General features: G+C 35.5%; 1 protein-coding gene and 1 pseudogene across 5 annotated transcripts in view; one reads left to right on the top strand and one right to left on the bottom strand.

Annotated features, from left to right (window-relative positions):
• The window catches only part of NAA16 (N-alpha-acetyltransferase 16, NatA auxiliary subunit), a 60,191-nt gene that overhangs the window by 9,123 nt on the left and 38,157 nt on the right, over positions 1 to 12,911 (top strand). For 3 of the 4 annotated variants that reach the window (XR_013975045.1, XM_080917282.1, XM_080917284.1), the window contains exons 6-8: positions 3,377 to 3,530; positions 5,908 to 6,027; positions 9,819 to 9,914. Coding sequence is in view for 3 of the 4 variants with exons in the window: in XM_080917282.1 (XP_080773408.1) it covers positions 3,377 to 3,530; positions 5,908 to 6,027; positions 9,819 to 9,914 (370 nt within the window). In the remaining variant the exon portion in view is untranslated. The remainder of the gene's footprint in view (positions 1 to 3,376; positions 3,531 to 5,907; positions 6,028 to 9,818; positions 9,915 to 12,911) is intronic. The other variant, XM_080917283.1, reaches the window with a different exon arrangement.
• LOC308421001 (tissue factor pathway inhibitor-like) lies at positions 10,825 to 11,711 on the bottom strand (annotated as a pseudogene). Its single transcript has one exon. The product of its transcript is annotated as a tissue factor pathway inhibitor-like (transcript).

The following is a 12,911-nucleotide window of genomic DNA, read 5'->3' as shown; positions in this document are numbered from 1 at the left end:
TTTTTTGTTAAAGATTTATTTATATTATTTATATGAGTACACTGTCCCTGTCTCCAGACACACCAGAAGAGGGCATCAGATTTCATTACAGTTGGTTGTGAGCCATCATGTGGTTGCTGGGAATTGAACTCAGGACCTCTGGAAGAGCAGTCAGTGCTCTTAACCGCTGAGCCATCTCTCCGGTCCCTTAACAGCATTCTGATAGATAAATAAAGTATGATGACTGGTAATGGAACTCAGGAAGAGTGCTTGTCTCAGGTTGTATTATGGCTCAAAACCATGGTCAATCCTCAGAACTAGAAAAAAATAGTAAAATGAAAAGAACTTGAAAGCTGGGAATTGTTTTCTATGATATATATTACTTTATCTAGTTGGGGATATGGAAATGGTTTTGTTTTATGTTAATGTATTTAGAAAATCTAGAATACCTGTTTTATAAAAATACAAAGCATATTAGCTCATTTAAATGTTAACACTTTCTATAATTATTAAAGGTTTTACTTTAAAAATTGTATAGAAGTAGCTTAAGTTTTTTCCTGTACCTTTCCAGAGGTAACCACTAATCTGAAATTAATGCCATACGTAAGTCTATAAAAGATATAATATTTAAGGATTTACATGAGAGTTTTTGTTTGCTTGTTAGTTTTTAAGGTAGGGTCTCATAGTGTAGTCCTGGCTGGCCTTGAACTCAAGATCCTCTAAGCTTCCCTTTCTAGGTGCTAGGATTATAGACATGTATCATTGTTTCTAGCCTGATAGTTTTAAATTTTTATTTGTGTGTATAAAGTGTGTTGTGAGTGTGTGTGTGTGTATGTGTGTGTGTGTGTGTGTGTGTGTGTAGTTAGAAGAAAACCCCCAGGAGTCCGTTCTTGCCTTCCACCTTGTTTGTTATTTTTTGTGCTGTGTGTTGCTGAACAGTTCTGTCTGTACCACGTTCTCCTTGTAATTGTGTTAGGGTTGCAGCTGATACAATTCCAGCACTTTAGGTTTTAATGTTGGTTCCAGTGATCTAAACTCAGGTTGTCATCTTCCTTAGCAAGTGCTTTTACTCCTAAGCCATCTCCCCAACCTGTTAGCTTTTCTTCCAACATTTTGGAGACCTATTCATGTTGATTTAGGACTTATTTATCCATTTTTTATATACTGTGTCTTGTTCTGTTGTCTAAATGAGGAATAGTTTGTCTACTTTATCTCTATTAAAAAACAGTGCTATTATAAATGCCCTTGATTGCTGCTTCTTTGACTACATTTGTGTTTGTCTTCAGTGTAAATCTAAAACTGGATTTACAAAGGTGTAACAGTTCTGGGATTTGTAGCTATGTGCTAGATCTGGTATTATCACTTTGTGAAGTAGCTATACTAATTTAAACATTCACCAGCACTATTATATGAACTTTGTTTCTCTGTATCACACTTTGGGTCAGTTATTTATTGGTTTTTATATCTGGGAATAAAACGTTTTGCTAGCATTTCTTGATTTTCTTTTTCTTTTTAAATATTTCTTTGTATTTGCGCAACATGTGGAGGTTAGAGGATAACTTGGAGAAGTTGACTCTCTCCTTCTACCATATAGTTCTGGGAACTGGGCTTACGTTGTAAAGCACTTCCTACCCTCTTGGTTATCTCCCTGACTCGGTGTGTCTTCCTGATTACTAATGAAGTATAGGGCTACTAGATGTCTTCCTTTCCTTTCTTGTTGTGATAAAACATCCTAACTAAAGTAACTTAGGGAAAAAGGCTTTTATTTTAAGCTCACAATCCCAGGTTGCAGTCATGTGAAGGAAGCCGATGCAGCAAGAACGTGAGTATCTAGTTGCATTCATAGTCAAGAGCCAATGCTTTTACGTTTTGGGCTTGTTTTCTTCTCTCATACAGTGCAGGTCCCCAAGCCCAGGGGACGTGTGTGACCCTCTCACATCAGTTGAGATGATCTCCCACAGAAATACCCACAGGCTAAGGTGATAGACAATCCCTCATTGAGATTCTCTTTCCAGATGATTCTAGAAAGTGTCAAGTTGACAGTGACCATCTCAGGGTATGGTGGCATATGCTTTTAATTTCAGCAAGACAGAGGCAGGCAGATAGATCTCTGTGAGTTCCAGACTAACCTGGTCTACATAGAGAGACCCTATCTCAAAACAAAATAAAATTACCACCAACAGAAGACCCCCCACATCAACCATGGGCAAAGGGATATTGGTATATAGGGGGTTTGTTTGTTTGTGTTGTTTTATATCAGGGTATAAGTTTTGAAATGTTTGCACTTGTGTTTTGAAACACTCTGAAGGATTGGCGTTCTGCAAACACTTGGTAGAATGCACTTGTGCTGCCATCTAGTCTTGGTCTTTATGGGATGTTAATTAGGAATTTACTTTCTATTGCTATTCAGAATTTTTTTTAAGATTTATTTTATGTACATAGCTCACTGTGGCTGTCCTCAGACACACCAGAAGAAGGCATCAGATCCCATTACAGATGGTTGTGAGCCAACCTGTGGTTGCTGGGAATTGAACTCAGGACCTCTGAAAGATCATTCAGCACTCTTAACTGCTGAGCCATCTCTCCAGCCCCTTCAGTCAGTTTTGAATAAAAGCTTATATTTAGTTCATTTTATTTTAGTTCTTTCTCATTTAATTCTGTGGTATTCTCTTTTAATCTTTGCTTCTTTCTATCCTCCTCCTCCTCCTCTCCCTTTTTTTAAATCTCAGGCCTGTGGTGATATTTCCTTATCTGTTTTTCCCTTTGGTCATTCTAGGTTAAGTTAGTGATTTTTGTTGACCTTACCTAAAACCACCTTAGAGTATTTTACTTTTTCTGTGTGGATGTGTTAGATCATACCTATAGCACTCAACAAGGGGTTTTATAACACTGCCTCAACTCCTCCTTTCCTCTTATGTGCAGGATAAGGGCCAGGAAGAGTGTTCTTTGGTTCTCCTTAAACTTTACCATGTAATTTACAAAGAGGCTTTCAAGGAAGCTTTCTCCTCCCTGTTTCTGAGGCTGGCCTTAAATTCTGAATTTTCTTGCATCTGCTTTCTTGAGCATTGGATTATAGTTGTTTGCTGACATTACTCAGCTCTGCCCTGCTTCACAGTATTTTCTTGAAGGAACTTTGTGTAACGTTTCACTAAATTCCATTATTGGTTCTGCTTTTGACAGATTCCTTAAGATGTCACCTACTTTTTTATAACTGGATTTAAGATCTGTTCCTCTTCACTTGGCACTGTTTGATTTTAAAGATGGAATTAATCATTTGCTAACCTGTTTTTAACTGCTTCTGGATTAAATCTGCAAATGAAGCCTGAGTAAAAATTTAAAGATCTGTAACTAATTTATACAGTTGCACAAATAAGATGATTTGGTTGTTTTCTTCTAGGTTCCTCCCAACAAAATAGCTTATGAATATAGCGAACTGTTACTATATCAGAACCAAGTGATGAGAGAGGCAAATTTATTTCAGGAATCTTTGGAACATATAGAAACATATGAGAAGCTGATATGTGATAAACTTTTGGTGGAAGAAATTAAGGGTAAGTTGATTTTTTTTTTATGGCCCTTTAAATTTTGTCCTAACAGAATAAACCTGTGTATTTAGAGGCTGGCTAAGCACTTGGTTACTAAACCATTATTATTTTAATCACCATGACATTCTTTTGATGACATAGGAGGAACTGAGGAGCTGATGTCCTCTTTTTCATATGTAGCATTTTCTGTCTTAGGTGTCTATTTTATGTATATGAATGCTTTGCCTTGCATGTATGTGTGTACCATGTGCATGACTGGTGCCTTCAGAAACTAGAAGAAGGTGGTCCTCAGGAATTGAAGGTTTTGATGGTTATAAGCTGCCATGTGGGTGCTAGAAATTGAACCCAGGTCATCTCCAGGAGTAGTTTGTGAGCTCATCTCTCCAGCCTCTTAGTTGTTCTTTGTTTGCTTGTTTAAGATTTGTTTTTATTATTTTTAACTGTAGCTGTGAGTATAATAGGTGAGTGCGGCCGTCAGGAATGCAAGAGGCATTGGATCCTGGTTGTAAGCTGGTCAGTTTGAATGCTGGTACTAAACTCAAATTCTCTGCAAGAGCAATACATGCTTTTAAACAACTAGCCAGCTTTCTAATACCTAACTTAGTAATTTATTATAGTTAATATTAGTATTAGCATTAGTGACAACACTGTTTTTCAAATTATCAATAGAATACAATTAAGTATTCTTTTTCTTATTCTACTGCTTGTAATTGATGGAAACAAAGGAAAAAGCAATTATTTTTTTCTTCTTGGTGTGTTACTATTTTTGTGATTAAATCTTAATATTCTCAGGCAGCTGTTTCTCTCTGGCTTTCTTTGTCTTATAGCATTAAGAAATAATACAGTTATTACAAAATAAGTATGATACAGTGAAATTGGTTTCATTTTTTAGAAATCTCGTAAATAGCTTCATTACCACATTCATTCATACGTTGGTAGTAATGAATAAAATAGCCAGTTCTCAATATGGTTTAAAGAGGTGGTGGGCTATGTTTTTGGGTTTTTTTCCCTAGTGAAATTTGTAGGCCATTTAATATATCGATATTTATGTCATTTGTAATCATTAGCTTACTAAGATCCTTTCAAAATTTGTAAACGTTAGAAGATTTTCACTTAATTGATATGTATGTGCATTTGTTCTGTGCATCCTATTTGCTTCATGGTGGTAGCAGATAACAGATGTTTATGGAAGTCAGAAATATGCTGTTGCCTGTTGTATATGGGATAAGCAGGACAAAATATAGTTATGCAGAGGTTAGGGCATGTCTATCTGTTACCCAAGTTATGTCAGCCCATTTTGTATCAGGCCTAACTACTTGCTCAATTTCACAAAGTTGGTATGTGTGATGTAATTATACCTAGTTTAATCTTATTTTGGAAATTGATTATATAAAATGGAAAAATACAATGAATAAATTATATGCTGCTGACCTCAGTATGATAAATGTTAACTAATATCACAGAGATTTTTCAAAAGCCTTTTTAAAAAATTGTTTCCTTGGGGAATGGGAGCTATTGGGACTAGGAATGTCTGGTATATTCATTTAAGAAAAGCCTTTTTTACCTTAGTTTAAGTGTACTTCCCATTGAGTCTGAGGGCTTTTAGAGCCTTATTTTCTAGACCTACTTGCGATTTTTGTAAATTAATAGAAAGGTTTTGAACCTTAAAGACAACGCACTTGTCAGCATAACTTACATGGTTTCTTGCTGTGAAATAATGTTTAGTTAGATAATTGTACTAAGTTAACTTAAACAATTTTAATGATCTAGAAAAAAAAACCCAAGAGAATGGACAGTTACTTAATATAGGAACTGATGAAGGAAGACACATTTAAATTTTACAGTAATAAGGTTGGCATATTTCATTTAGATGCTTTGCCAGTGGATTTTACTGTTTGGCTTTAGTTATCTTCAGGAGGTCATAAAAATCTGTATAATGAAAAGATACTGTTTTAAAAAAGATTTATTCATTATGTATAAGTACACTGTAGTAGTCTTCAGACACACCAGAAGAGGGCATCAGATCTCATTACAGATGGTTGTGAGCCACCATGTGGTTGCTGGGATTTGAACTCAGGACCTCTGGAAGAGCAGTCAGTGCTCTTGACAACTGAGCCATCTCTTCAGGCTGAAAAGATACTTTTTTAAACTAAGAAGTTAGTATCTGTATTGTATATTTAGGGAATAGGAAGAAGTCAAACATGAAAGTGATTCATTTCTGAAGACAAACTATACATTAATTAATATATAACATGCCCTAAAGGAAGCACACAGAATTGAGATTTTCCTAAAATACCTGCTCACTAATAATGCTTAGAGAATTTTCTTGGGTCAGAAAAGTAATGTTTAAGTAAAATGAATGTATCTTTAAACTTAATTTTAGGGGAAATGCTGTTGAAACTGGGAAGACTAAAGGAAGCCAGTGAAGTATTCAAAAACTTGATTGATTGGAATGCAGAAAATTGGTGTTATTATGAAAGCCTGGAAAAAACATTGCAACTCGGTATGTAACGGGTTTTCCCCACCTCCTTAACTAGCTTTTGATGTGTGATAAAATAAAAACTATACTAATCTTTAAGAATAGTTTTAATATTAACATTTGTTTTTCCGTGTGGTAAGGTTACAGATTATATGTGGGCATGAAAATTAACTAAAATGTTTATACTTAAATAACAATGCTAATAGATGCTTTTAGATTCCTTTACTTGTTTAAAATCTTTTTTTTTTTTTTTTTAATTTATATTAGGGTCTATATTACTCAGGGTCTCTAGAAGAACCAAACTGATAGAATGAATGTATTTATGTAAAAATGGATTTATTAGAGTGGATTGCAGGCTGTGGTCTAGTTATTGAACAATGGTTGTCTCCTGATAGAAAGTCCAAGAATCCAATAACTGTTCATTTCATGAGGCTGGATGTCTCAGCTGATCTTCTTCAATATACATGGAATCCTAAAGAAATAGACTCCAAATTTGCCAGTGAAAGTAAGAGTCATTTAAAATTTTAGCACACAAGGGTCAAGCATGGTGATACATGTCTGTAATCCTAGGAAGCTAAGGTAGAAGACTTATGACTTTAAGGGCAGCCTGAGCTACGTATTAAGACCCTGCTTCAAAATCAAATACAGGTCTGGAAAGATTCCTTAGTGTATAAAGTGTTTGCTGAGGAAGTGTGAAGGCCCGAATTATCTAGAACTCATGTAAATCTAGACTTGGTAGTGTTTGTTACCTCTGGAAGCTTGTGTCCAGGTAGTCTACTGTATGCAGTGGTGAACAAGACACCCTGTCTCTAACAAGGGAGAAGGTGAGGACTGACACAAGAGATTATCCTCTGGCCTCTTACACATATCATACCATGCACATGCCTGTACTTACACACATGAACATGCGGTATACACACCACACACACACACACACACACACACACACACACACACACACACCAAACACAGACAAACTAACCAGAGAGATGAGGAAGAAAATGAGTATTTTCTTTCTGGAAAATGTCATAATTAATATTATCATATCACTAAAGATCTATTATCTTAGACTTTAGATATGATGGTTGAGTGAGAGAATACTCACTGAGGTTACATAGTGTAGAGAGGCAATATAAAAATCTTTCTCTTACTGTCAAGCCAAGTCAAGATGTGTATTTTGAAATTAGATAGCTGTGAGGATTTTGAGAACTCCTAAGATTGCTATTCCAAATTGTAGAATTAAATATTGATTGAAGCATTACTATTTCCCGAATCATAAATATAATTTTATTGAGACAAGGTCTTGTAGCTTAGTCTGGCTTTGAATTTGGTATGTAACTGAGATTGACCTAGAACCTAGTTCTAGGATTATTGGCACACACCCAGACCCAACTTAAAACTGTGTCTATTTACAGAAAGTATGTCTGAAATAGTTACAATAGTTTAAAATTTTTCTGTAAGTACATCCTTTTAGGAAAATGATTAAAATATTGACTAAATATTGTTTGAAAAAAAAACAAGGCAAAAGTTACATGTATTCAGGTTGGAAATGTAACATAACTACGGTGTTTTTTTCTTTAAATATCTGGTTATTAACTAATGCCTAGTCACTAGACAAAAACAGGAAAAGGGAGGTTTATTTTGGCCCACTGTAGGACAGTGGAGTGGGAAAATGAAGTGGCTAGTGACAGGAAGCAGAGGTGGTGGTCTACATGGGTACTTGGCTTGCTTTCCCCTTTTCTCTCATTCTACCTTCGGATTCCAACCCATGGGGTGGTGCTGCTCATTTTCTGCATCTTTTCTTGTCTGTTTAACCTCTTTGGATGCTCTTGAAGTCAGACCCAGAGGTTTGTTTTAGGTGGTTCCAAATCCATTCAAGATGACAGTGAAGGTTAACCACCATACTGATGTAGTAAAGTTCATAAATGTTTTAAAAAATTAAGTGTGCCATAGTTCACATTGTTAGGTGCTTGAGAGTATAAAATACTGCTTTTAAAATTACTTATGCGACCTATGTTTTTAGATTCCTTCAGATGTTTTTCCCCCCATGGTAACTTCTGTAGTTCCAACTTGTTACTTGAAGTAGAACATTAAAATAGTAATATCTTAATACTAATTTAACTACATGTATAAGACTTGTTTTATTTGGAATGCAATACAGAGATATATCTTTTTAAAAATATAGTTAGTAGCCTTCATTTATATATTTTAGGTAAAGGTCCTTAATGTTCTATGAAGTCTCTAAGTTGTTAACAGAATATGTAAAATATATTTTTTAAAGCTCCCCATTTTAAAAATTCAACCATATTGGCACTCCAAAACATAGTACGGGGGAAGGCATGAGTCTACACAAATTACCTCTTCAAATTACTCAAATCTTACCAGATTACCTCTTCAAATACAATCTTTTATAATCTTGGTGCAAATAGCTCATTTACTATGAAGACACCCCGTTTGCAAGGATTGGAACAGTATCTCCAATACAGCTCTAGACACTGGAACTCCTGTGTCTAGCCTTGAAATCAGAGATACCCATCTGCTCCTGCCTCCCTAGTACTGGCATTAAAGGGATGTGCCACCATGCCTGGGACTATGGATTATTCTTAAAAATTACATTTTTTTAAAAATCTGAAATCTATACTTAAAACCTTGTAGCTTAAATAGATTTGTTTAATTTTTCCTTAAAACATTACTATAGGTAGTGTGACTGCTTACACATGATAGTATCTTTATAAATTACACTGTTACTATTGTGGATATAGTATGTCATTCTTGTGTTGATTTTCTTTATACTGAAAGTCAAATGATTCTTGGATGGAATTTATCACTTCTGTTATGCTATTTGGGAGAAATAGTTGCCACTTTAAAGAATCTATTTTTTGTTTTGTTTTAGACTGACTTCTATTTTATGTGCATGAATGTGTGCATATATGTGTGTATCTGGTGCTCAAAGATGCCAGAAGAGGGTGCTAGATCCTCTGGATTAGAATTCTAGGCACCATGTAGGTGCTGGGAATTAAACCCAGGTACTTTGAAAGAGAAACAAGTACTGTTAATGGCTAAACCATCTCTGTTGCCTCTAAAGAATCTTCTAATAAGGTTTTTTGTTTTGTTTATTTTTGTTTTGTTTCTTATGGAGTTATTGAAGATTTTAAGTTTAAGTCAAAGAAATTGAGAAAGATAATTCATTTTTAAACTAAAACATTTATGACCATATCCTAAAACTTATATAAGCCTAATAGGTATTGTAGACTTTTAGGGGTATGCCCCATTCATTTAGAGGATTTATATAAGGTACATTGTAAACAATACTTTATAAAATGATTTTCTTTTTTACTGTTTTGAACCTAAGGAGTAGAAATGCAGCATCTCTGTATGACTTGGTATAAGTGATTTATTTGAGTGGTATGTAGAATCTGTAGTCCAGAAAAGATGATTCGGTTTCTCCTGGAGATTTGGTTTCAAAGGATAATTTTAAGATGTGGCACATGCATTTAATCCTAGTACTTGGAAGGCAGAGGTAGGTGGATCTCTTGAGTTCTGAGGCTGACCTGGTCTATACAGGGAACTCTGAGCCAGCCAGTGTTATATAGTAAGACCCTATCTAAAAAGCAAACCAGGGTACAACAACACCCTACACACTATACATAAAGGATGACTGTTTCCTGATTATAGTGTTTTTACCACCACAGTTTTAAATGTAATTTTTGACAAAATTGAGAGCAGCTTTGATACAATGCAATTTTTGTCTTAAAGTTCATTACTGTTTTAAATAAAAGTTACGATACGCTAATCTCACATTTCTACTGATACAGGTTCTTTAGATGAGAGGCTTCAGATTTATGAAGAAATCAGTAGGAAGCACCCCAGAGCAGTTTCACCGAGAAGATTACCATTGAATTTTGTCCGAGGTAATACTAGGATATTTTTGTAATGCTAATAATACTTTTGAGATTAATGGATACCATTAGTGTTTTCTGTTTTTCTGTTTCTTCTAGAGTTTGTGTTTGCCTGTCTGTCTCTCTGTAAAAGTAACTTTGATTCTCCTGATGAGTTGTTGTCTCTAAGGCTTACTGCCTTTGTCTGTTAATGTAGATGTGGTCCTGGAAGCTTCTAGCCTCCATAGAATCTTATGTAGGCCTAGGATGTTTGAGCCTCTGAGACTTACTGCTGAATAACCCACCCTTTCAAGTTCTTAGTCAAGTAGGCTGTTGTGTAAACTGTCAGGATAAGCAGCTATGTAATAGGAGACAGTCGGATTTTCTTCTTAAATTGATTGTTATAAGACAACTAGAAAGAAGAGCGATAATTGTAAAATGAATATTCTGTTAATATAGTTACAAATTTTCTGCTTTTGTCACTAACTACCAAGTTAACTTGGTTTGAGCATACCATTTGTTTGAGCCATATCATAATGTTTTTGATACTACTTGGTGTAGTCTTGGTTTACATGAAGAAACTGGGTGTAGTGGACCCAGTCCAAGAGCATCTACAACATAGAAACATGCGTATTTTAAGCCTCTTACTGTTTACCATAATATTAATTCCTCTGCATCCAACTGTAAATGTTAATATTAGTTTGTGGCTCTTTTTCCCCCCCTCAGGATAAAAGATTTTATTTCTCACATTGTTAAAAATAAAAGCATTCGAGAAGATTTAGATTGACAAGGGTATGTAATATTTCTGATCATAACCAATGAAAATATATCACCAATGGCAACAAGAAACTGGTTTTTCGAAGAGTAAAAATTATAGTGAAAACACCTTATAGGAATATTTAGTGAAACTAATGTAAAAATGTAATGTGCTTATATCTTAGCACTAATTAACATTTTCATATACGACTTACACGAAAGGCTTCATACTTCTTTGGGTCTTAACTACTCCTTTTGAGCTTCTTTTGATGAAACCTCGTTTACATGGTCTAAGACAATCTCTTTTGGTAGTAAAATTATTTCCCCCATATCTAGTGTAATTAAACTAGTGACATTTCCCAGTAGCTGAATTGTTGTAGAATCTTTTGAACGGGCTTTACATAATCCTCCATCTGCTGGTTCAAGACACCAGGAAGGGCCATGACAGCCCCAGCGTGTGGGCACTTGGATAAGACTGGGGAAATCACGATGTTCTTTACAGTAGTGTGGTCAGTTACGTAGTCACTGTCTGTAACTCATTCACTGGATCCTCACAGGTGTTCTTGCATTCATCCAAAGTTTGAAAATTGTTTCTGTTGTCCAGGCATCCACCTAACTTGAGTCGTTCACACTACTGTGACTGGTTGTTATAAAAATACCTAGTCATGACACCTCGGCAGAGTCCAGGATCATCTTCTAAGAAGCAGAAATCTGGCTTTTCTGCTCTGGATGCTGTCCTTATAGCTGTCTTTTTATAACCTGGTATACATGCTTTCTTACACTCTTCCAGGGCATCAAATTGGTTCTCATTTTCTCTACATCCCCCATATATAAATTTTCCACACTGATGAGTAGACATTGAAAAAAATAACTCCTTATCGCTTCTTTGCATGGCCCACCTTCCGCCTTCATTGCACAAAATGTGTGCAGCAGTTTCATTAGCTGCAGCTCAGGATCTGTGTTTATTGTATCATCAGCTTCCTTGGGCAGAGCATTAAAAAGCTCAGGAACAATGCTAAGCAACAGACACACAGTTGCTCAAAAGGAATGTTCTTTCTTCGTTTTGTAAATCATTTTCTTGATGAGTCAGTAGTTCTTAAAAGAGATCTGGAGATGAGGTCCCAAAGATTATACTATCCTCAGAAGAAATCTGGAGACAGGTCCCAAAAATGATAGTGTGAGCCCATGGCCAAAATGCATAGCATTTAATAAGGTTAAAAATCTGAAGAGGGGCCTGCAGAGATGATTCAGAGGTGAAGAGGCTGTTCTTCCAGAGGTATGATGAGATCTGGTGCCCTGTTCTGGCATGCAGGCTTACATGCAAGTAAAACATTGTATATATAATTAAAATAAAATAAAATAAAAAGAAATCTGAAAATATTATAATAAAAGTTTTCTTTGATTTTTTTTTGATTACTTAATGATACTGCTTATGTACATTTTACGTAGTATAGTCAGCTCAACCAAATAACTAGTCTAGTCTATTGGTTTGGGATTCCTGGGATTTATTATGCAATGCTGTTATTCATAAAGAAACCTAGTGAAACATTTAAATGATATATTGGTTTATGACACCAGTACCTTATGAAAATTTTTTATTCATTTGTGTGTGCGTGTGTGTATGTGTTAGATGGGTGTGGGGTGGGGGTCATCTGTGTACATACGCTGTATGTATGGAGGTCCTCTCACTGTATGGGTCCCATACATAGGCTTGGCAACATGCACCTTTACCTATTGAGCAATCTTGCTGACATATGTTTTTGTCTTTTAATGAATGAATAAATTTAAGTCTTACTGTTATGAGGTTTATATGACTTCATTTAAAATAGATTTAATATTTTCTTTCTCCCTCCTCTCAGTTTCATTTTTCTCCCTTTCATCATCATCTTTATTTTCTGCTGTTCAGCCTTTTCCCAACTCCTTTTCCTTGTTCTTCTCTTGATGGGCTTCACATATCCCAGTCTGTTGTCTGCAGCTAGCTAAGGATGACTGAATATCTGATTCTCTGTCCTCCACCTCCCAGTGCTAGGATTAGAGACATTCACCACCACAAACTGTTTATTGTGGTACTAGAGGTAGAATTTAAGGTCTGTGCATATAAAATGCTCTTACTAACTGAGCTATGTTTCTGTCCCCTTTAAACATTTCTGTTTACAAAAGTGTGACACCATCTACTTCTATCAGAACATGCAGGAGGAGGTTAGGAGGGTATCAAGGTCTGTGGGCACCAACCTGAGATTCAGCAAGCTTCTGTCTCAAAACAGCCAAAGATTC

The sequence above is a fragment of the Micromys minutus genome (genome assembly GCF_963924665.1).
Source record: "Micromys minutus genome assembly, chromosome: 5".
Classification (NCBI taxonomy): Eukaryota; Metazoa; Chordata; class Mammalia; order Rodentia; family Muridae; genus Micromys; species Micromys minutus.
The sequence above is the reverse complement of the archived record's forward strand: the minus strand, read 5'-3'. Positions and strand labels throughout refer to the sequence as shown.